The sequence below is a fragment of the Gavialis gangeticus genome, unplaced genomic scaffold (assembly GCF_001723915.1).
Source record: "Gavialis gangeticus isolate Ggan-Ray unplaced genomic scaffold, GavGan_comp1, whole genome shotgun sequence".
NCBI lineage: Eukaryota > Metazoa > Chordata > Crocodylia > Gavialidae > Gavialis > Gavialis gangeticus.
In genome coordinates, this window is record NW_017729031.1 from 35203078 (window position 1) to 35228277 (window position 25200).

At 40.6% G+C, this 25200-nt stretch overlaps 1 protein-coding gene and 1 long non-coding RNA gene across 3 annotated transcripts in view; both read right to left on the reverse strand.

Annotated features, from left to right (window-relative positions):
- PTPN4 (protein tyrosine phosphatase, non-receptor type 4) overlaps positions 1–25200 on the reverse strand; it is a 179377-nt gene that overhangs the window by 11144 nt on the left and 143033 nt on the right. Inside the window, exons 16-24 of one of the 2 annotated variants that reach the window (XM_019522616.1) lie at positions 21878–21961; positions 21735–21791; positions 17865–18021; positions 16347–16513; positions 12089–12179; positions 11886–11947; positions 10115–10261; positions 7438–7566; positions 522–670 (exon numbers count right to left, since the gene is read on the reverse strand). In XM_019522616.1, coding sequence (XP_019378161.1) covers positions 522–670; positions 7438–7566; positions 10115–10261; positions 11886–11947; positions 12089–12179; positions 16347–16513; positions 17865–18021; positions 21735–21791; positions 21878–21961 — 1043 coding nt within the window. Of the gene's footprint in view, positions 1–521; positions 671–7437; positions 7567–8177; positions 8298–10114; positions 10262–11885; positions 11948–12088; positions 12180–16346; positions 16514–17864; positions 18022–21734; positions 21792–21877; positions 21962–25200 lie in introns of those variants that run through there. The other variant, XR_002098532.1, reaches the window with a different exon arrangement.
- Positions 13860–15165, reverse strand: LOC109301440. The gene is made up of 2 exons (XR_002098533.1): positions 14109–15165; positions 13860–13970 (listed from the first exon to the last, which is right to left on the reverse strand). It is a non-coding gene; the product is annotated as an uncharacterized LOC109301440 (long non-coding RNA).

Consider the following 25200-nt stretch of genomic DNA (forward strand, 5'->3'; position numbering starts at 1 on the left):
ACAGTTATTTTCATTTATAACAAAAGAATCAACTGTTACAAAAAGTGCGTGAACCTTAAGTGCACACTAAAATATTCAGTATTCTAGAGATTTTAGTGAAAATGTGCCTTTCACATGATCATATATGCTAGACATATGGATGTAAGATTTCTCCAGCTCTTTTTGATCCCTGCAGTACACCTACCTAGTGAATACAGCAATCTCCTAAAGGGGAAGTAGTTTGCCCCCCCCACCTCCTTGGCAACAACGTACAATATTATTCAGACATATCATAATGCAATTGTTTAAATGATTGTTTTCTTCAGAAATTTGTCCTCATGTTTGATGCTAACACTAGATAGCCTCTGGAAAATTATCAGTCAAATTCAAATTTTGTATCCTCATCTTTCTTTCCTTTAGTGGGAACATATATATAAATTTGGAACTATGACTTTGGAAACAAACAAAATACAACACAGAGAACACCCAGTGAGAAGAGGATTTCAGTTAGGATATTTAAGAAAGTCAAAAAAAATGAATACCTGCAATGAACAACAACAGGCTCTTCTCTGCCAGCCCTTTTTTTCCGTACTAGACACACAAAATCCAGAAAGTCGCTGGAATCATCAGGAACCCCATGATCTGGCCATGCTATATACTGAATCTGGGTGAGTTGACGACTTTCGTTTTTCTAATCGGGACATAAAATTTATAAAAATATAGTTGACAATAAAAACCAATGATCATCAGCTGTGTACCTAGTATGAATTCTCATTTAAGCATCTCAAGATGCTTCATAAACATTAGTTATTGCCCATACCATATTTTATAATCCTGTCTTTTCCTAAAGGCTCTTCACATTTTAAAGTGGTTATAGATACATCTAGAAAGGTGTTGCTCCAATTTTGGACCTGCAGGTCAGAAGACTGACATGGAGCTAGTCTGCGTGTACTGCTCCTGCTCAGCCCTGGCACTGTGCTCTGCACTGCGCCCACACACAAAGGTCATGGCCTGTGTGCCAGGGGTTGAGCACCTCTGATCTAGAATTTTAAAAAAACCAAACACCTTTCTGCTCTTCATTGTAATGCAGCAAAACACCTTCCTGCTGTTCACTGTAATGCAGCAATATAGAGAAACAGGTTCCAAAGCAGTGATTCTTAACCAGGGTGGTAGAATATTTTTTAGTACATTTTTAACGAGGTGTGTAAAACGTTAATGCACCATTCACGTTTGCATGCTGGCATCTGCGGGCAGCTCCATGCTCGCCAGCCCCCTACGCCCCTGCTGCCAAGGTCTGCGGGGGGTCCTCGCTCGCCGCTTGCTGCTGACACCACTCGCCATCACGGTGCACCCCCAGTCTTGGGAGGCACCAGTTGTTCATGTCAACAAGTATCCCAGATATAGGGACTCTGGTTACTAAGGACAGAGTGGAAATTGTGAAGTCTTTGTGGACAACTAAAATTACCATAGGATAATTTCTCCAAGCGATTGTCAAAGTAAATTCCATACTCAGTGAAACATGTTCAGGAACTAACACGCATTTAATTTTGTGATTTCCCTTAATAGATACAGTACAATACAGTAGTGTAGATACAAGCTCTATCTACCAAACTGGATATCTATATCAAGGAGTAAAGGGAGATGAATATGTAAACCAAGCTTCAGGTATACAATCTACAAAACTAAGTAGGGGAGTCTGCAAAAACTCCATGCGACCTTGTGGCATGCACTCTGTGTGGTGGGCCTTTAATCACCTACTAATAGGATACAGATAGAGACCCACTCAGAGTGTCTCTAAACAAAAAGATGGTAGACTTGTGAGATGGAAAGTTTTTGAATGCAGTAGACCTGGGAGTCTGCTATGACGGTGCATCATCTATCTGAGTGAAAGGGGAAATGGTCAGGAGACCGGCATCCCAAACATTTTTTTCAAATTAGTCAACAAAAGCAAAAAAAAGCACAAAATAAACTAGATTCAACCAAAACAAAATAAGGACAAAAATTCAGCAGGTAGTTGGAGCTATGGAGCTAAACCATGGACAGTGCTGAAGTTCTGTCTTGCACCATGGCAGCAGGTAAACAGGAACCAAGGGGCACTTATGTCTGCCCCCTTCCTAATCTTGACTGTGCTGCAGGCTAGGCCCATAACAGTGCTATTCAAAAAGAATCTGACTGGATGTGAATGGGGTATCCGAGCTCTGAGTGGAATTGGTATGGACCCTTTGTGTATTTGTTAGCTTTACTCCTTAATCAACTTAAACAATTACTATTTGATATAGGAAGCTCTTTACAGCCCAGTACCTATATACTCCCCTCCCTGCCCAGACTTGCAGTTCATTTCGCATCTAGTGTACCTTGCTTCTTTAGCCTTCTCAGCCTTAACTCATCAAACACTACCTACAAGCTATATCAATTCTGGAGACAGAACTTATTTTACAGTTCCAGAATCAGGTATATTATTACATTAAAACAAGCAGACCCTGTATGACCTGTCTACTACAGATATAATGACAAGCTTTCCAGGTGACAGAAAACCACAGAGAAGCTTAATAATTAAATACTTTCAAGTCGGGAAAGATGTAACAGTCCTCAAGAGAGGCATTCACTCTCTCATATTGGAAAAGCAAGAGAGCATGGAAGCGGCCTGCTGACTTGAATTAAAGATTTAGTTCCTTCATCAAATAGGATTTCCATTTTACAAGCAGAAAAGGGAAAAGTCACATACGTGAAACAGACAAACTATACTATTGTGGGGGGAAATATACTCAAACAACTACATTTTAGCCTAAGGCCTGGTTAATCCTTTACTTGAATCCTGGAGCAATCTAACAATAAGACTACTGATATTTAACTACTTTTTTAGGCCTTTAACCCACTGAAGTATGCACCAATCTTGGGTTCTAATGTTGCCCAAACACTAGAAGGCCACATATACTGGCTGCACAGTGTGCCAGTTGATTCGGAGGATGGCTTTACTATTTAAGGGCAAAACAGAAAATCACCAAGGGGTATGGGAGAGAAGAAAGCTCATGTGGCAAACCTGTCTACTTCCTACATACAGTAAAAGCCTGTGCAGGGCCTGGCTCCCTCCCCCTCCATTTGAAATGCACAAACTGTTAATTGCTGCAGTCTCCTTCCCCTCTTATCATTCTACTGGCTACATAAAAAACAAATACCAACATGGATCTTTTCAATTACGACTTTCATTTCCTACAGGTTAAAACAGAAGGATCAGCCATCATTTTTCACCATGAAAATACTGTATTTAAAGAAAAAACATTCACCTGTAATAAGATTTTTGCTGGCTATGTGTTTCTAAGTACTTGGGTTGAAAGCCTAACTTAGGCACTTGGGTGGTTTAGATTTTTTTAGATCTCAGCAGCCCACCACCCACGCTTTACTGGGAGAAGCAGCACATTAGTTCGACCCCAGCTCCGCAGTGTCTGTATAGATCACACACTTTAGCAGGGCTCTTTGGCACTTTTATCTAACAGGTGATTCAATCAGCCTCTTCTGGGTGTGTGCTAGGCTCTGCGGGGCTGTGGCGAGTTTAAAGTGCTGTTTTTGGGGGAGGGGGTTATGTCTCTAAGCAGCCTTGGGATACTTTAGAAGAAGCTTTGTCTCAAACAAACAACAAAATTATCAAAGACAATTATTCAAAGCTGCTCCCCTTCATCTATTGCAAATCTTTCTTCACCTCTGGACTTCTTCTCTTCCAACTCCATTTTTGAGCATCTCCATTCTGGTTCTCTCTACCTCCACGACCCAACTTCACTGAAACTGATGCCAACATTTTGGATTAACTTCTTTTGTTCCACTTGAAGGGCCTTGATCTTGTCCTGGTCAAACTCAGAGCAGCCTATGAGACCATTAACAACTACTTCAAACCCAGCCACTGGCTTCTGAGGCACTGTCCTCTCATTGTTCTCCTCCCACTTTGCTAATTATTCCTTTAACACCTTGGTAAGTGGGCTTTCCACTTCCTCTTTCCCTCCTTCACTTGATGTCCACAAGGCTTTGTTCATCACTCCTGGCTATTCTCCATCTCTATCCTTTCTCCAAAAGCCTTCAAATATATCATTGCTATGACAACAACTTATCCATCTGTATGCCTACTAAAAACCTGTTCCCCCCTTGTCTGACATCTTGACCAAAACAACACTTCAAATCTTTCCCCACGGGGTTTCCATTTTCCTCAGTGGCTCCATCACAATGGAAATATCATTATACTCCCAGTCACTCTTACCCCTAGTTCTCATTTGTGTCATCTTGAGCTTAACCTCCTCTTCAGAGCTATATCCACATCTTGCTACTTCTACCTACAGATGTCAATTTGTCTCTCTGGGCAGACTTTTTCAATTCCTCGTCTCATGTCAAATACATTTGTAATGCAACTCCCACCTTGATGCAAGCCATATTGTTCCCTTCAAAGTTCATTCAAAACTGCCCATCCTCCTGGCTCACTACCCTCATCACTTCATTTCCTCCTTTGTATCACCCCTCTTTCATGAAAACAGGTTCCTTGTCTTTTCCTTTCATGTCACCACTACTTAGCTCCACCTTACATATCAGATCTACAAGTTCACGGAGTCATTTACTCCAACCGGCAATCTTCCAATGGTTCCAGGTTTGATTATCTTATTTTCTCCTTTCTTCAAGCCGTCCTGCAGTTTCTTCCATGCTACATTTTTAAAGCGCCACCTTTATCCTCTTAATCTCTCTGCAAACGTTACTTATCATAACATCTAACATTAGTCTCATTAGACACCGGTCAAATATATGAAACCTATTTCTCTGCCTTTTCTGTTTAAGTCTATTTAAATTGTTACCTTATGCTGTCAACCCATCCCCCATTCCATCTGTCTGACTTGATATTGTGAATTCTCTGCAACAGAAACTGTTTATACACAGGAGCTTCTACAATCATATCTTGATCCTTCATTTGGCACTACAAATCATTATGTATTAGAAAAGAATTGGAATATATTTCTAAAATTAGCAGCCAAAATGCATTGTAAGATAAGGAATCACGTGAAACCTGGGCAGAAAGACAACATATCAACCAAACTAGCTAACTAGGCAACAAGAAAATAGAGCTAAGGCAAAAGGCAAAACAAAGAGAAGATTGCTATTTTAAAATAGATACTGTGTCATGAGTGCTGTTTTTCCTGAAGCCTGGACTATGGCAGGTTCCATGTTTGTTGCATTTATGCGTAAATCATACTCTCTCAGTTTTAAGTAAAATTTTTGTTTTTCTAATTCCCAGTACTACATAGCTGACACAAGAATAAAAGGTTGTCAGATACTTACCTCTGTCTATAATGTAAGCATATCTATCCAAATACAGTCAGGGATCAAGTCTGGGGGGGAAGGCTGCTTTTCTGTAGGAGCTTTCCTTCCCGACTGTAACCACAACTGAACACACAGAAACCCTAAAATAAGCCCAATGCCTGTTTTTATCTGTCTACAAACAAACAACCAAACAAATAAAATATACACCCTGACGTCTTGAATCTTCTAGAACCATGGATAGCTACTCTGTAAAAACTTGAAGCTGAAGAATATAGACAGGCAAAGGGTGAGAGCTTGTGGGTAGGGTGGACTGTGGTCCAAACTCTCCCATGGGTAGTTTTCAGACTGTGGAATAAACCCATCCCCTCCCAAGGAGCTACGGACCACCACAAACTTGAACACCTTCCACTCCCATGCCAAGGCACAGTGCTTTGACCTTGTCTTCTCAAACTGACAACAACAAAAATTAAAATCACTCTAACCCTACCAAAATTAAGCAGTTCATTATATACTTATCTCCCTCTGGGGGAAGTATATGAAAAAAATAGTATGTGTAATCACACTGCTTAATGTCCTACTGGAAGCAATTCTGATACTGTGATGAGTGTATTGGTTTAAAAACATGCATAAAATAGAAAATGACATTTTTAGAGAATGTTTTGCCACTACCCAGAGGCACTGGCTAACTTCCTATGCTCTTCTGGAAGTTGGTCAGATACAGCATTTTTGGAACAAAATAGGTATTGAAAATATGACATCACTGCTCAATTGTTCACAATTCTGATATTAAGTCTGAAAACAAGGAATATACTTGCCTTTCACTTAATCTTAAGGTCTACTAAAGATAGGATGCTTATGAAAAAAATTTAACCCCTTCAAAGAGTAACTGATAATTTTAGCATAGCCTGAAAGCTAAAATAGGCTGTGCCCAACACCAATCCCAAGCGGCAGGAGCAGCCTCCTGTCATCCAGCATTATCAGGGGCCTGCCTGCACCCCCGGAAAGGCTGTGGGGTTCTGCCAGACTCCTTCCAGGGGTGCGGGCCCCTGATATGTCTGCTAGATCACAGGAGGCTGTTACTGCCGCCTGGGACCAGCTCTGGGCACAGCCCACACCCAGTGCCAGGAAGATTGGTGCTGCCACTGGTTCCAAGCCCATACCCCTGGGAGGAGTCTGGCAGAGCCACCACAGCCCTCCCAGGGGTGCGCGTGGGCCCCCAATCTGCTTGCTAGGCAGCACACTCAAAACATCCAGGAGCAATATGATGCAGGACTGGAAAAAACACATAAGCGCTCTAGCAGGCACTGCTATAATGAAGGTTCATCATCAGAACTGTACCTGCTAGGATGTCCCATGTGTAAGAGTATAAAGAAGTCAAAAAGGAACTTTGCTTTTTCTCCAATGAGTTTAGATATGGAAAAGCGTGTAATCTGGCATTACTATCAGGGAGTTTAATTTACTGATGTGCAGCTAAACTGTAGATATTTCATTAGAAGTTTGTGGTGGTCCTTAGCTCTTTGGGAAGGGGTGGGTTCATTCCACAGTCTGAAAACTACCCATGGGAGAGTTCGGACCACAGTCCACCCTACCCACAAGCTCTCACCCTTTGCCTGTCTATACTCTTCAGCTTCAAGTTTTTACAGAGTAGCTATCCATGGTTCCAGAAGATTCAAGACATCAGGGTGTATATTTTATTTGTTTGGTTGTTTGTTTGTAGACGGATAAAAACAGGCATTGGGCTTATTTTAGGGTTTCTGTGTGTTCAGTTGTGGTTACGGTCAGGAAGGAAAGCTCCTACAGAAAAGCAACCTTCCTCTCCAGACTTGATCCCTGACTGTATTTGGAGTCACTTACATTTGCCATGGTACATCTAGGTCCTGTTTCTGAGGAAAGCCAATGGAAACACACAGGATTAAATAAATGTGTTATTCCACAAATATTTTCATCACAAAAATGCAGTGGCAAAAGTCATGTATTCATTTAGAGAAAATAATTCACACAAGAAAGAACCTTATAATAAAGCTAATTTTCTACCGGATTCTAAAATAATCAAATGGGTATACTCCAAAGAGAATGTGCCATAATGCTGAAGAGAAAATCTGCAATTAGGGAGTTTTACTTTGAGGATTCTACAGAATTACCCTAAAACCCACAGTGTGGTTTTACCTCTAGGTTAGTCAGTGTCATCTCTCTGAAGACATAAGCAGGATTTCCTTCTTCTGAATGGCAGGCAATCTGGAAATTCCCATATGATGAGCTTCCTGTAGGCTCTGGCCAGTACTGATGGCACTTAACCTAAGGTCAACAGATTTTCAAAGATGCAATTGTTAGACGGTTAAAAATAATATTCTATGCATCTCTGTATTTAGTAAAAAAAATCACTTTGAAAATGTTATTAAGTCACTGGTAACTAAATACACCAACTATAAAACATTGCCTGTAGCATCTTTTTACCTGATTACTGTACAAAAAGTAAAGTACTATATATAAACTCCTGCTTCTCTTTTCAATGATGTTTCCTTCATAAAGGCAGTAAAACTCAAGTTCAGTTTCCTATAAAATTGTGAGTAACTTCTGATACTACTCTTTTGGTAAGTATCAAGCTAATAGTCCATCTTGATACCAGTGAAACGGGTTGTCTTGCATCCATTTCTGACCAATAATCCTCTTTTAAAGCTTATTTACACAAAAAAAGTGAAAAGAAGGCGGCGGCTGTAAGCCGTGACAAAGCACCAATAGGGAGAAAACTAAAGAGTGTGGGTGGTGGACTTTGGTGGGTTTACCAAAAATCTTAAAGGTTAAACGAGAACTTAAAAAATATGCATCTTTATGACCAACTGCTCAAAAGACTCAATATCAATAGCGGTCATTTCAGCTCAAGTGTACTTTTTATCTTTCCAACCCACCTGGCAGATTCTCTAAGAGCAGCCAGATTTGCAGACTTCCTGCTCCACTGAGACACCCCGGCATGCAGTGGGATAGTGACGTCAGTAGCCCCACGATCAGCTTTAGAGCAGGGAGTCTGCCTATGGGTATAAGATAAATAAGTCTTTTTATTTCCATGTTTAGCAGCTCTCAAAGAATTCTATAAATATCAGTGTAAAAAAACACCTTAGAGAACTGCTATACGGAGTCTGTTCTTAGCAGATCTTCAAAGAGCACTGAAGTAAGTTAAAAGTGCACTTGCACTGAAATTCCCTCTCATTGTGCTTATTTGGGAACAGAGAATCACCTACTAAAACAGAGGAATTAACAAATAGTTTTAAAACATTTCAACATCCCTATCATTATTAATTATAGCTGGTGGGTCAGACAACCACAGCAAATACATGGTTATATTAAAAGTTAGAATGCATATACACACAGCTGTATTAAGTCTGAATTAATTAGTCTATCCAAAGCGCAGACCCATTCTTCTGGGCAGGATGATAGATATTGTTTGTAAAACCCACCAAAGAAAACTATGAATAATGTTGAAATTTTAGTGAAATTTTGTTAAATTATTTAACAAATGCAGCTATCTGGCCATTATCCTTATATATTCAAAAGTTCCAGATAATAACAACCCTCTTCCTTTTTCAAATGGTTTTATTGTTTTACATAATTGCATTGTTCTATTTCAGCTGCACTTGACTTGGTCTGTAGTTACTGAACTTGAGAACCTGCTCCCTACATGTCCTTTCAAAGCATCTGATAAAGCGAGCTGTGACTCATGAAAGCTTATGCAATTGTGTTAGTTTATAAAGTGCACTTCTAGTGCCTAAAGTGCCTTCTTTAGTTATTTTTGATAACCTGTTTCCACAGATCTACTGCCCTCTTTATTTTAAGTAGCCATTTAATTTCCATAATGGGGTTAAAACAAATGGAATTGTTCTATCTGGTATTTAGTTTAAGACCATCTTTGCTTCTTTCCAAGACCTTACTATGGGCACAATATGAACAAAAAGCTTGTATAAGACCTCACCCAATTATATAGTCAATCCAACAAAAAAGATTACCCCCCCAGAAAACCTCATTTCACAACTATTACTTAATATTTTAAGCAGTTTACCAAGAATACAATATGAAAAACATCAGGCATGTGATAACAACTGATTCCCTGGACGGAGGCAATGCAACAAACCAAATTATTCAGGAGACAAACTCAAAACAGTTGCATCTGAAGCACATTTTATCTTTGTGAAATTAGCTGAAGCAGATAAGGCAACATCTACATTAGCACTTCTAATAATCAGATCTACTTAATTATTTATTAATTTTTTACATAAGCAGTTTAATATATTAAGATGCAGATTAATATATTATAATATCGATTTTAGCTGAAAATAAAGCAGCAGAGATGACCTCCTAACCAAGTGGGGACCTGGACCCACAATCCCTCGGTTTACGAGGCAAGTGCCACAATCCCTGGGTTTGAGGCATTTGGGTCACTACAGCTGAAGTATGTTTTGAAAACAAGGTTGAGAACTGTTAGGACTAATCAAAGAACCTAAAAATCTTCTGTAAAAAGAGATTACCCAACAAAGTAGTTAATCTGCAAACCCACAAATATCAACAGGCAATACTGAACAGCACAGAGGCATGGCTTAGAAGTAGTGGCACATTTAAGACAGATGCACAGATCTGGTGCCCCTTCTCCAAGGTCTCCATTGTATTGCAGGTAATTGCTGTGATATCATGATGACACCACACACAAACAAATGTATGAGTAGGGAACCTTAACTAGCAAAAACAGCCATAAAAGTTATGTAATTATCCTACTGGCCATGTCTTTTAAGGTAAATGCCCCAAAAAATTTTTCAAAGACTATTAAGGTAAAGTTCAAGTCACAACTTGGACTTACTCTGCCTCGCTCAACTTGAGTAGTCAACATTACAACCATAGCTGAACCTTGCTCCCAAGTCATTTGCCAAAAATCAGGACAAGTGTTTGGTAATGGACCTTGACAAGCAATGTACTGATTTATTATGCTGGAAGAAGGGATCTCCATCTAAGAGAAAACAAAACCATATTTTAATTCTTCAACAGCATTACTCTCATAGCAATTTTATATAACCCAAATTTAGTATTGGATGGATAACTGAAACCTATACAAAGACAGAAAGCATGATTCAATAATATTAATCAATCTATCAAAATTGATCAATCTATCCATCAACAAACCACAGACTGAAAAAGGCGCACAAAAAAAACCCTGCCACTCAGAGGAAAGGTCTTCTCATTTCCTGACAGAATTATTTAGTAGCACAATATCTACACACTCAATACGATTGGTCAAAATGATGAAGATGTGTACAAGCTTTATAGTGAAGTGCCCAAATACCACATTTCATCGTGTATAAGCCCAACTTTTAATTCTTAAAATTCAACCTTGACACCACATCAACATCCCCTACAAGTGGTACCAGGCTTGGCCTCGGCTGGCGTGGCCCAAGCAGTACCCTTCTTGGCTAATATGTGCCGAGCTTGGCCCTGTCTGTTGCAGGCAGTGCTGCCAAGAGCCGAGCCTGGCACTGCTCGCAGGGAATGGGGCTGGGCTCACCCCTTGGCAACGCCGCTTGCAGTGCACAGGGCCAGGCTTGACATAGGGGATGGGGGCATGCCAGCTGAACACTGAGCCTAGTCCCATCCCCTGCTATCAGTGCTGGGCTTGGCATTCAGCTGGCATGCCCCCATCCTCTGTGAGCGGTACTACATGGACTGCACCAGCCTATCACCGAGCCCGGAGCCACTCGCAAGAGACAGGGTCAGGCTCAGCTGGTGCAGCCCCATCCCCTGTGAGCAACACCAGGCTCAGTGCTCCACTGGCATGGCCCAGGCAGCACCACTCACAGGGGATGGGGCCGCAGCAGCCAAGCCTAGACCTGTCCCCTGCGAGCAGTCCTGAGGCATGTGTTCACCCCGCCAGGTGCCTGGCCTGCAGTGAGGGCGTGTGGGGGTGGGTATAAGCCAACCTCAGATTTCTGATCCAAAAAATTAGGTTGCCTTATGCACCGGATCTATGAAATTCCTAACTTTTTGGATCAGAAAAATGGAGTAGACTTACACACCGCATTGACCTATATACCATCAAAGATGGTAGTTTAGCCAGCAGTATGCCCAATATCAGATGCTTATATTTTTATAAATTAAATATAAATCTTAAAATAAAAATCTTTGCTTTGGGTCCCTGAAATGAAGTCACTAGCCATAGTTTCTTTGTTACTGGCTACAAGCCGACAAAAGACTTACTGCAACTTTTCCCAAACTGAACTTCACCGATTTTGTAAACTACCACCACAATGTTCATATGCAAACTGGAAATAACTCTTTCCCTAGAGGGCTACTTTTTCCCCAACAACAACTCCCTCTGAACTAAAATTCAAACCCTTATTTCTGTATATAAAGTCTCTCAATTTCACCAAGAGGAATTAGGAACCAATTAACCACTGCTTTTTATAAACAAACCTATTAACATTTTAGCCATTTGATGAAAGTATTTCCCAGCCATTCCAGCCCAGGTTACATTTAAGGAAGATTTAAGAAAGGGTTAATTATCTTATTTTTTAAGTTCTCCATAAAGAAACTCTAAAAATCAATAGAAGTCAAATGCTTTTATCCAGAAATCTACTCACATTTATATAATTTGCATTGATGTAATCTTCATGACTTTTTAAAATGACCCGTGTAGCATCATCTGAAAATAATTTTAAATTTAATGTTATTTATCTAGTAAGTACAATAAAATATTAAATTAAAAAACCAAGTATGTGTGTACACATGGGCACATGCATGCACGCACATGCACACACACAAACATATACACACAAATACTCACAAGGCGAAATGTCTCTGTATCTATTTTTGGAAATGTTTTGAGGTAATTTGGCACAAGACATTGTCATTCCAGGTTTTTTTCTATATAATTGCTAAAAAAAAAAAAAAAGAATAAAATTGATTAAATAAAAGCAGGAAGAAAAAGACTTATTAACATGTAGGCACTTGTCAAACGTGAAGTGACAAGCAGATTACCATACTTCACACACTCTTTCTGCTCGCAACCATAATACTTCCTGACTTTTCACAGGTCAGTCAAACACCTACACATTCAGTAAATTTGCTCATGAAGACTAAGAAATGGAAGCCTAAGCTCCAAGGAGGCATTAAAAACAATTAAAGGTCAATATCCAATGGCACTGTGCGAGTAGAGGAAATGCCCGACTGCATCTTCATACAGTGTTCTGGGCCAGAAGTTCCATACTACGTAGAGATCCACTGGCTATGCCATTGCTGTTCCCCCCAGATCCTGCCACAAACCTTGTCTCATATTTATATGCAGTGTTGTAATTAATCTCTCTCTCAGGCTTACCTGGGGATGTTACATTTAAGACGCAATTAACCTGTTAATTGCATCTTAACTCACAGTAACGCAGCTGCATGCTCAGGTAATGAATTGTGAGACAAAATGCAAAACCAGCTACAAAATTATTCCACAAACAGTGAAATAATTTTGTGGCTGGTTTTAATCACAACTTAAACTGAATGCCCTAGGGGTTGCCCCACTGCAGCTTGATGCTGCCTGCATGGTGGGGCTTATTTGACAGCTCCCCCAGCCCCTAGACCACACCAAAATTCAAACTTGGCTCCACCGTGGTCCTGGGGCTGAGACTGACAAGTAGAGGATTGCTGGCCCAGCCCAAGGTGGGGGGAGCAGAGGCTCTGCAAGTGACTTAAAACCCTGTGGCCAGGCTGCCTGGCAGAGGGTGTGACAGAGGATGTGACATCCCTGGCAGGGGAAGCCTCTGCTCCCTACCCCTAGCCTGGCTGGGCTGCTATCCCCTCTCTAGTCCCCCAGGCCAGGCTGCCCATCACAGGGGTTTTGACAATCAGCTGGTTGTCAGCCCTTCATGTGAGCACCCCACTTTCAACTTGCTAGTGCAGGGGGAGCCCACTAGCACCATTGCTATTGGGAACTGAGGAACTGATTCCCAGTCTCAAAATCATGTCTCCTGCCATGCAAATGGGGCATGGCAGAAGGCATGACTGTTGTGGCTGGGGATCAGATCCCATCCTGCCATTACATGAACATGCGCCAGGGAGTTCCAGGGGTATTTATGCAGGAATGCAGAGACCAACTGCCTATAGCTGACAGCTCAGTTCAACGGAACAGACAAAAGATCTCCCTGAAGCATGAAGTAGCATAGATAAAAATAAATGAAGATCGTGGCAAGACAAACTCAATTTTCTAGAAATTCTATGTCATCTCCTTAACCACTGATATAGGGCTGCATGTTGCATTATAGGGAAAATAAATATGGTCCTCCTGCAATCAGGTAAAGTGACAAATCTAGGAAATATGCCACTGAGCAGAAGGAAAGGAGACTGCACAAATACAGTTACAGAACTTGCATGTGTTCATGACATATGAATGATGCTAGTTGGTCTTCTCATATATTATTTTTATTAGATTGAGAGCAAGTGTAAGATCATTCAAGAACAAAGTTTGGAAAAAATAGATTCTGTATTCCTTTTCCACTAGCATATATAAATCTGAATCTAAGTTCAGAAAAATCATTTGGATTTTTTTTTTTTTCGGGGAGGGGGGGGTGTTAGCCTTTTTAGTACTTAATTTAGGCCTACTATTTATTTCTTCCTTGGAGATGCATTACTCAGTTTCCAACATCACATTCATGATGTAACTAGCTTCTCCCTTCACATCACTTTTTAAATGCCTCTAGCAAATTCTCTCAAGGTACAAGGTGACAATTTCTAATATTCCATAAGGGTTTGAGTGATTTTTGAACCACAGCTTATTTACATGTACTCTCCTAAACTGAATTATAATAAAAATGAACCACATTTATCACACCTCTTACAATTTTCCAATATAATTTATTTACTGTCATCATTCTGTGACCTTTCTTTTCCTGTTGAGGTAGATGGGTAAACATTCATCTAAAGCAAAGGGGGTTAACACAACAGCTATTTACTTTCAGGTTAAATTTGGCCACAGTAAAATAAGCACAATAGTTCAAATTCTGTCTCTACTTGCAATTGAACAAAGAAAGCAGGAGATGAAAAGTGAGATTAGAAATGATCCTGATGGCACCAGAGGCTATCTTATTTAAATTCTGGCATGAAATTAAAATGAAAGATAAAATCATTACTCTATGTGCATGCAAAACAAATATGATTTGAAATGGAAAATGGGTTTCCTTAAAGCATAGTTTTAATAGGTTACATAAAATAAGATTGACTAAAGTCAACCAAGATTCAATTCAATAGGCTTAATAAGGCATTGCCTTAGATCACAATTTACAGTTTAAACAGACAGAAGATTGGAAAAACACCCTACTTTTCCCTTTATATTTGTGAAATTTGTGCTACTGTTATATTGTTTTGAACAAAACGGGTGCTTGAACTCTTAGCTTTAAGAAAAAAGAGATCATACAGAGGCCACACAAGCAACCACACAGTAATAAGCAACAAATATATAGGTGCACACACGTGACACGGAAGAAACAATTTGGGGAAGAAAACCAGTTTCTACTTCCAGTTTCCATGGGATAGCCATAGATATTACAGAGCCAAAAAGGACTATGAAAGCTGCTGTGAGTTCTTACTGAGCAAAACTTGCCCCAAAATGCTTCTGATCAAAACTCGGTCAATAGAGCATACTCAAAACACTTCTACTGTAGGGTCTTGTCCTGGTCTCCTTTAGAGCAGTGAAAACTTTGCCAAGGACTTCTGCAGCAAGAGCATAATCAGGTCTCTATAAGAGTATGCCACAATACATTATGTGAAAAAGGGACATAACTTGTCAAATGGACATTTCACTGGTGTAATACAGCAGTGCCCAACATCTAGCCCGCAAAGCCAGATCATCTGGCCCACACATCTTTCCATAGGTCCAGAAAATTGTCAGTGGAGGAGCAGTGGCAGCACTAATAGCCATTCCCCTGCTGCCAAATTTCTGGATCTATGGGGAGTCCTGTGGGCTAGATGATGTGGCCAGAGACAACCGTAGGGGGGGTGCGGGGCTCAGGGCAAATCAGCCTGTGCAAGGCCTCTGGTAACACTGTGAGGAGTGGGACTGCAGCTACTCCGCCCAGCTCCTGCCCAGCTCCACGGGGCCCACCAAAGCGTGGGGCCCGGGACAGCTGCCCCAATTCACCCTCCACCAAAGGACAGCCCTGGATGTGGCTCTCCGTGCACTAGACTGTGTCAGGGTAGAGCTGGAGCGCAGAGTCAGTCCACAACCAGATCCAGTGTACAGGATCAGCCAGGCATGCTGGTTCCCACCCATGGACCAACCCCACACTACATCAGGCCTGTAGACCAATGCCACGTGTGAGATCAGGCCTACAGACTGCTGCTTGGCCACTCAACTGGCATGTGGGGCTGAAAGGCTGAGAACACTGATGTGATATATTCTCCCTTCCAACCACAGTACCATGTGCTTTAAATTCACCTGATTTCAGAGGTGTGAAGCTTTGTCAATACTTTGATGAGATACCACCAAGGAACAGCTGGCTCTTGAGGAAGTAGATGGCACTCTTCTCTGTGACTAAATATACCATCTTGGTACTAGGTGACTCCATTTTCAAGTCAGTCATACAATCATTGGTTATAAAAATGCAACTGTGTTTTCCTAACATTAGGAATAATTCTAATTGTTCTAAAACTGTGCCTGCAGAGTCACTTGGGCACAGTATTCTATATTTCCTGAATACCTGTATTAAGTTGAGTTTCAGCTCAGCGGTGAGTAAAATCATTTTACGTACAGAACAAGAGTCTGCAACTTTTTGGTATTTTCAGGAATGAAAAAGTGTTAAATAAGTAGAAGATCTTCATAATAAATCATTTTTTAAATTTTAAAATTTTTTTATTTTAAAGTTCTTTATAATAACATTTAGGAATAGATATCACTTACTTTATTCTGCACTGTAATATTCAATACAAAAATTATTTGGTAATTGTTAGTTCTTTATGACACAAATTACTGTCTTGTACATATAGTCTAAACTCATTTAAATATCAGTAAAGTTTGAAAATTACAAACTTGGAACCTGCAAACAATTACAGACAATACTTACATCAAACTGGGCTAGAACAGTTCCAGTGATGAGCCCCTCTGCTAGCTGAATCATAGATTCCCTCAGAGCATTATCATCTTGATGGATACCATCCAGTGGGGATTTCTCAGGGATGTACTGAAAGTCAGGCTCATTCTCCAACTTCTCCTCTACCACATCATAGACAGCTACAACAAAAACACAGGGCGGCTGAGCAAGGCTCTCCCTTGGATGGTACATGGAATGCTTGTCTTTTTACATTCCTCCTGTATCAAAATCTAGGCTAGTGTACCATAATGATTCTCACTTGAACCTGCAACAGCAAGGAAATCTGTAGTCATTATGGTCCACCAAAAAATTAAGTTTGCATCATTCCCTTTCCTAGCCATATTGCAAAAATCCAAATTGTAGTTCATATCTTGCCTACTGTAATTTTCTCAATTGCTTCCCTATTTCTAGCATTGAAATGTGAAGACACTGTAGTAGCTGCGCTTATGTTTTTACTTTGTATTTCATTTAGCATTGGGTTTATTAATGAGGACTTGACTAGCAGACCATTCACTATCTGTACAGAATGCATAGTAGTACAAACAAACATGCGTTGTTTTGAAAAAATTGGCCATAAAAATGAAATAACGTGAAAGTGCGCAGGAGTATATAATGTCTACTTTTAAATGCTACAATATAAGTGTTTTTATTCAAGCTACAATTCTAACCAACATCCCAAGGGATATTACACCTTGGCAAATCTGAAAACAAATTCTGCAGAATTTATGAAATAGAGAAAATGTATAAAACAATGAAATAGCTTAAATACCCAGAAAGGGAAGTAACATGCATGAATGAACGAACAAACAAATGAATGAATGACCAAGTGAATGAAGCAAAAATCATTTGTCAGTTGGATGAAGTGCTCTAGCAGAATGATTCAAATTAAATCTTATTGTTTCTCATTATACTTTTCTGCTACAAGGCTCTTTACTGTGACTGAGTAGTGCAGCAGAAAAAAACCCAGTAGCCACCTTCTGACTGCATTTCAACAGTATACACTATGAACATACTGTACAAGCTTGTCATTAAAACTACATTTAAATACTTTTTCTATTAAGCTCCCTCCAAAAGCAACAATACCAACAGTTCTGGGTTGCTTAGAAGAAATCTCAGATCCTTGAATATGCTCATATTTATCTGGTAATCAAAGACATACAAATTGCTATTCTGGGGTACGGGTGAGTAAAAACTGGACTCAATTTGTACCATCAGACAGCCGTTAGTACCAAATGCAACTCAGGAAAAAATATAAGATTTCATCTCAATTTCTGTCATTTAAATTCATTCTGAACAGTGACTATTTTAGGAACAGAGGAATATACTACATACTATTTGTGTGTATATATGATGTTGTCTAGTTTCAACCTGAACGAGTTTTTTAAAATGGGAGGTCCTTCATCAAGTTTATTAGCATCCATATCCCAATACACAACATTAAGCTTAAAGAAGGGAGGGGGGAGAGATTTTTGTTACCCATGAATCACTCACCATTGGGTCGAACAAGGAGCACAAGTTCCCCTGAGTGCCTCTCACAGCTAGCTTTAATAAACATGACAACTTGATCATGGGTATGTTCTGCTATATCCCTGCCATTAATCAGGACAACCTGATCTCCTTCATTCAAACGAGGGACACAGAGGTCAGCCTGCAACACAAAACAAATGAAGGTTTGGGTTTTTTTTAAACAAACAGCACTGTAAGGACAAGGCTTTCATATTTTGTTAGTTTAAAGCAACAACTCAAACAGGGTATCCATGCTGAGGAATCTGAACTCTACCAGACAAGTTGCTATGGTGGCCACACTGCATTAAAATGATGCGTTAAGTGTTACACAAAACAGACGGTGCCTTTCACAGGAATGCTTCAATTCCGAGTTGAGAGGAGACTCATTTTAGTATCTTTTGGCAGGTGTTACATTCCCCCCTAATACTGTCTGCTGAAGCTGAAAGCTTGGATAAGCTCTTGTGTTTCAATTATATTCTGCATTAGCAGCAGGAAAGCAGGACATGCTTCACTCTCAGAAAGAAGGAAGCAGCACAGCAAAATCTTGTCCAATTCAGTTTCGCAAGCTTCTACCATATTCACGGTAACAAAAGCGTGATGAAGACCAAAAGAAATGCACCAGTAACCAGTAATTCTGGCAAGAACCAAAGTGAAAATACTGATCGTATCGCAGTTTAATCAGGGTCTTTGGCATCAAGCTTCGCTAGATATTTAATTCATTGATCTAAAATTAGCTACTATACAAATAAAAAAAGTTTAATGACAACGAAAACAATTTAAGCCTGCTAACACATATATTTAATGTTTTCATTTAAAAACAAAAAGGTAATTCAGCTTAATTTTTTTAATGTTGGCAAACATACATCTTCTTCTATTCTAACAGGTGTACAAACAGCACTGAGCTGGCATTAATGTGACCGAATACCAGGTCATTATTTCTGGTAATCAGCTGTCAAAATATTGTGCCTAGTTGAAGACGTTATTGGTAGCTACTGAACACCAAAAACAACAACAGAGAATCAGTCACGATGAATGATTCATGATGTCTGATTTAATCTAAATCTTGGCATTACTTACAACTATATGTTAGTAAAAACAAAAATGATTTGCAATTTTTAGTTTTACTTTAAAACTTGCTTTTATGCTGTAAATCTTCACATAGGATTTACGGGACTAAACTGCATGAATACCTAAATGAAAAATGTGCACTAAAATAAACAAATAAATTAAGGTTAAATAAATAACATGTTTTTAGAATGAACGTGGCATTCCGAATCAGGGCTCAAGGCGTAGCTCTGACTGGGTATTATAAGCCCTTGTAATTACTTCAATATAAACTCTGTTTTCCCTCAGATAACCCTAAAAAAATTAAGAACTCCCAACCACCACTTGCAATGCAAGTAGTTAACTTTTTAGAAAAGTACGTAATAAAAGCAATCACATTAAAGCAATTTTGGGAGACTTCATCTTGTATTTTATTATCCTGTGTGTAAAATATCATTACATTTGTGTCTTTCAGTTAGTTGTTAAAAAAAAAAACCAAAACACTATTCAAGTTGTCTTGTCAATACATTGCATAGATTTCACAGACACCAGGGTTGGAAGGGACCTTGCAAGACCATCAGGTCCAGCCCCCCTGCCCAAGGGGCAAGAAGTCAGTTAGGGTTAAAGGATCCCAGCAAGATAGGCGTCCAAATGTTTCTTGAAAGTGTCCAGAGTAGGTGCTTGCACCACCTCTGGGGGGGGTTTGTTCCAGGCTTTGGGGGCTTGGACAGGAAAGAAGTTTTTCCTTGTGTCCAGCCTAAAACTGTCTTGGAGGAGTTTGTGACTGTTGTACCTTGTCATCCGCTGGGGCTCTCTGGTGAACAGACACTCTCCCAGATCCTGATGCACACCCCTGATGTACTTATAGGCAGCCACTGGGTCCCCCCTGAGCCTGTGCTTCTCCAGGCTGAAGAGTCCCAAGGCTCTCAGCCTCTCTTTATAAGGCCTGTTCTCCTGCCCTCTGAGCATGCGCATAGCTCTCCTCTGGACTCTCTCAAGCTTCTCCACGTTCTTTCTAAATTGTGGAGCCCAGAACTGGATGCAGTACTCCAGCTGCAGCCTCACCAATGCAGAGTGCAACGGGAGGATGACATCCTGGGTTTTGCTCAAGATGCATCAGTTGATACAAGCCAGGGTTCTGTTCGCTTTGCCAGCTGCAGTATTGCATTGGTGGCTTGTATTCATCTTGTGGTCAATCATGACCCCCAAGTCTCTTTTGGTCATGGCACTAGTGAGCGTAGCATTGCCAAGCCTGTAAGTGTGATGCAGGCCTTTATTCCTGAGGTGGAGCACCTTCCATTTCTCTGTACTGAATGCCATTAGGTTTTCATCCGCCCACCTTGCAAGCCTATCAAGGTCAGCCTGGATCATCAGCCTATCCTCAAGTGTGAACACTCTTCCCTAAAGTTTGATGTTGTCAGCAAGCCATTTAAAACTAACATTTACTTACCCGCTGCTTTCGTGTTCATCTTGTAGTCAACCATGACCCCCAAGTCCCTTTCATCTGTACAGCTAACCAGCGTAGCACTACTGAGCCTATAAGCATGCTGCAGGTTTTTCCTCCCATGGTGGAGAACCTTGCATTTTTCGGTGTTGAACACCATCAGGTTCTCCTCCACCCATTTCATGAGTCTGTCCAGATCCGCCTGGATCACCCTCCTGTCCTCAGGTGTGGATGCTTTACCCCAGAGTTTGGTGTCATCGGCAAACTTGGCCAGTCCGCTTCTGACACTAATGTCCACATCACTGATGTAGATGTTAAACAGTGTAAGCCCTAGGACAGAGCCTTGTGGGACCCCACTGGTCACAGCAGACCAAGACAATTGGCTCCCGTTGACCACCACCCTCTGGGTCCTACCGCAGAGCCAATTCCCCAGCCAGCAGATCGTGGTGACATCAAGGCCACAGTTAGCCAGTTTAACCAAGAGGTGATCGTGGGATACCAGATCGAAGGCTTTTTTAAAGTCGAGGTATACAATGTCGATCTCTTCCCCCTTGTCTAGGTGATAAGTCACCTGGTCATAAAAGGAAATGAGATTGGTCAAGCAAGACCTACCCGCAACAAACCCATGCTGGGTATCCATCAGGATATTGCCTTCAGCTAGTCTGTTAAGGATGGCCTCCTTGATAATCTTTTCCAAGACTTTCCCCAGGATAGAGGTCAGGCTGATGGGCCTGTAGTTTGCCGGATCTACTTTCCTCCCTTTCTTGAAGATCAGCACGACATTGGCCCTCTTCCAATCATCAGGCATTTCACCAGAGCACCAGGAACTCTCAAAGATCCAGGGGCTGAGCTATGATGCTTGCCAGCTCCCTGAGTACCCTTGGGTGTAACCCATCAGGGACGGCTGACTTGAAGGTATCCAGCCTGTCAAGGTGTTCCTTCACGAGGTCAGCTTCGATGGAGGGCAAAGAATCTCCCTCACCCGGGCCTCCCTGACCCATAGTGGGCAGGGCCGTCCCATGGGGCTGATGGAAAACTGATGCAAAGTACCCATTTAGCAAGTTAGCTTTTTCCTGGGTGTCACTTGTCAGTTGCCCCATCTGGTTCAGCAGGGGTCCAATGTTGCCCTTGCTTTTCCTCCGGCTCCCCACATATCTAAAAAAGGACTTTTTATTGTCCTTGATATTTGTTAAAAGAACAACTGATAGCTTGGCAGAGCAAATACTATATGAACAGTTTTATTCCTAGCTGGGTATGAATTCAATATTTTCCATCCAAGGAAAAAAGTCAAAGGAAATGACTATGAGGATTCTGAATATGTATCTAATTAAACAAATATCACATCAAAAATTTTTTTGACTACTTACAGGTGTTCCTGGGGCTACTCTAGACACTATTACAGGCATCTTCTGGTCATATCCACCCTTCAAAAGAAAAATTTGGCAAGTTACAAATCATAAAGGTCACGTTTTTCAAGGTTATTCTGTGAAAGTGCGCAGATTTGCATTACCTTTACATTGAAGCCAAATCTCCCATTTTCATCTGGTTTCATTCGGATCAGAACAAGATTGTCATGGGGAACACCACCGTTGGGCTAACAGAAAAGGAAGTAGATAATATTATGTGTAATTTATTCTCAGCTAATACAAGTTTAAAAAAAAAAAAAATCACACTAATAATCACAGCTACTCCAAAATTTCCTTATCAAATATCTGATAATTGCTACAAGGGATGTGAGAAAGCAACAGTAACCAGCAAACTGTTTGTTTCTCTCATCCTAGTTGGATTTAAGAGCTCATGAACTATCCTCAGAGGGACTGTGTAGGCAAGCTGGCAAAATAAGGGATTTTTTAATTCTATTAGCTTACAGTTTGCAGTCACTTAAGTGTGACTAATATTATAGCAGGGGTTGGCAACTTTTTTGGGCAGAATGCCAAAAATACCCATAACCTTGATTTGTAACAGGTTGGCATGCCAGCAACAGACAGTGGGGAAGCTGTAAGGGGCCTGATCCTTGTGTCAGTGCAGCCCTGGCCCCTTCCGCAAAGAGCAAGTGCCAAGCAAAATGCCTCTGCATGCCATGCGTAACGGGTTGCCTACCCCTGTATTATATGTTTCATGCAGAGAAGTTACAAATTTGCCATTACTGCAGTAAAAAAAAATAAGTTGTATTTGAGACTGGGAGTTGTGATGGTGGAAACTGTAGCAGACTAACTATAATATGGATTTAACAATGGCAGCCGTTTCAGTAGAGCACTCCAGGCCTTATTCGTTCTCCAGGCTTCTAGGAACAGTTTGAAATGCTTTACTACAAATCTCAAGTTCTGTGTGGCTTGGAATATGCATATTTGCTCGCCCCACAAATTATCAGACACCCTCCATCTACTACTGCCATAACTCCCTCAACATACTTATGCAATTAAACACACACTCCCTTTACCCCCCTCCAGCTCTTTGGGGGTAAGCACTGACTTATGCCAAGCATACACAGTAATCTGAGGAAGCTGCAGACAGGCAAATTTTTCAGTGATTTTTTTTGCCTTCAACAGAGTGTCATTTAAACAGCTTTGAATCTAGCAAAGCAGCCCCTGATGAGATTCACTGTACTTGATAGGTGAGGATTCATGCTTGTACAGCACTTATACCGAGAGGTAGACCTTTTAAGAGAGCAACTGTGTCAAGACCATTATAGTCTCATTCTCAGGAAGGAACTGGGATGCAACTTGCTAAAAGCCCCATCTTAACTCCCTGCACAGAACGGTCTTTAGCCCTGCATGGCTCAGGAGGCAAACGTCTGCAGACACTAGCTCCTTCCAGGGGCTACATGGAACATTAACTCAATCTGGAGGTTCCAGTTTTATTCACTTAAACCTCAACATAACCCACAAAGCCAGCCACTTACTCTGTAGAAAGCTCTTGCTTCCAGAAAATATTTATGGCAGAGGAAGAAGAAACTATGCAAGACAAGCTGACAACAAAGGGGGAGCTGTGTGTTTCCCAGTTATGCATTTTAACCTGTGCTGGCTGAACACTGGAAGAATGGGGTAAGACTCACTAATAGAAATAAGGTCAGCCCAATGCTACATCAACTGCAGATGGTTTTAGGCTTGATGTAAATATTCTGTATTGCAAAGTATTGTAAAGAAGAAAGAGCTAATTTACAATGAAAGCTCCAAGGGAATCCTGTATGCCTTCTCCAACCACACTTGCCCTCCATGTTGGTAAGCATACCTATATCTATAGACTTTTCACTTGAAGTAATTCTCAGAGTGGGTTTTTAAGATGCTGTGGATGGAGTAAAAGTCACTATTTGAATACATGTCCCAAAGACTTCCTAAGTACATCTATTATGCATAAAAAACTTCAAATGAGCTTAGATCAATTGAAGAGGTAGAAATGTTGGGGATTTTTCTTTAAAATAATATTCTGATGTGCAACAGAACAGAAAAAAATGTAGTTGCTTGAAAATTTAAAGTGGTAGTCTACTTGGAAAAGCTCCTCTTCAAAAAAGCATCCTGAAGTTCTGGGTTTATTGTGGCTTGAAGATTTTGATGTCATGGACTCAGGTTTACAAGTGGAAAAATAATACAACTCCAACCCTGCAAATTCAACTCAAAGTTTGAGAACTATATTGTGTTTCTTCCTCTTTCAAAGTAGCCAAAATAAAAGCACTTGTTTGAACAAAGCTGACCTTCAGTTACAATTCTGTATTGCTTTTTGAGAGTTTGCACACATGTAACTCACTGGAATTCAACAGACAATTAGGTTGACAATGCACATGAAGGAAGAGAATACAGCTCATTCCAACACAGCTGAGTTGGCGCTCAGGGGCTGTTAACAGGAGTTAAAAAAACAAACAAACCACCTGAACATTATTTTTGACACCCAAGTAAACATGACTGAACACACATAGGGAAAAGCTCTGTTGAGTAAAGCATCACTTTTCAGAGCTGTACTACACTTCTATGTAACTTAGTTTACTGCAGACAAAGAGAACTTCTATTTCATGTTTTAATTAAATAAAATGCATTCTCTCACATATGTTGCAACACTTCATGCTTCACTTAAAGGCTCATCATCTTTCATTCACAGAAAATTTCCAGCCCTCATGGTTGTGCGTAAAATATTTAAAATGTGACCTGAACACACCCCAGAAGTTCAAAATCCAGTAAGTAAATAACAACAACCCAAATTTATTTTTAAAATCTCCACTTTGGGGAGCATGATTTGTAATTTTATGAATGTCTGAGATTAGCAGTCTTATTAGAAGTAGGTTTAAAACAATTCTTCCACCCTTCAAAAGTTTTCATTTTCCACATAAGGATAAAACGAAGAATGTCTTAATTTGACATCTACCCACTCAGAACAGCCAAATGATTACGGGCGCTTCTGCCCAATTGCAAGTGCAGACTTAAACCTGGATAACCTAACCACCAAACTACTAGACATTCTTGCATGGATCTCTCTCTGGATTTGACTAGGAGTTCCATCCTGGACCTGAGAAGTATTGCTTGATGAAATTTTCATCAACACTAGTGCACTGCACAGAAGATCATGATTTTGAAGCAGTAGCATTTACTGACCAATTGCTGCTTTAAGAATTCCTAACTAGCTCTAACAGTTACTGTATTTTCTCACATACATGCACATGGAGACTACTTGGCTCTTTTCAATATCAAAGATCAACCCATGGAAACCAGTATTCAGGAGCAGCTCAGGTTTCAGCTTCAGTTAAGCAGGAAAAGGTGGATGAGTCGATTGAAGATTAGGCTCTGTCCCTGTTACGTGCAGCCATAACTCTGAAAAAAGTCTCTCCCCCCCCCCCCCCCCCCC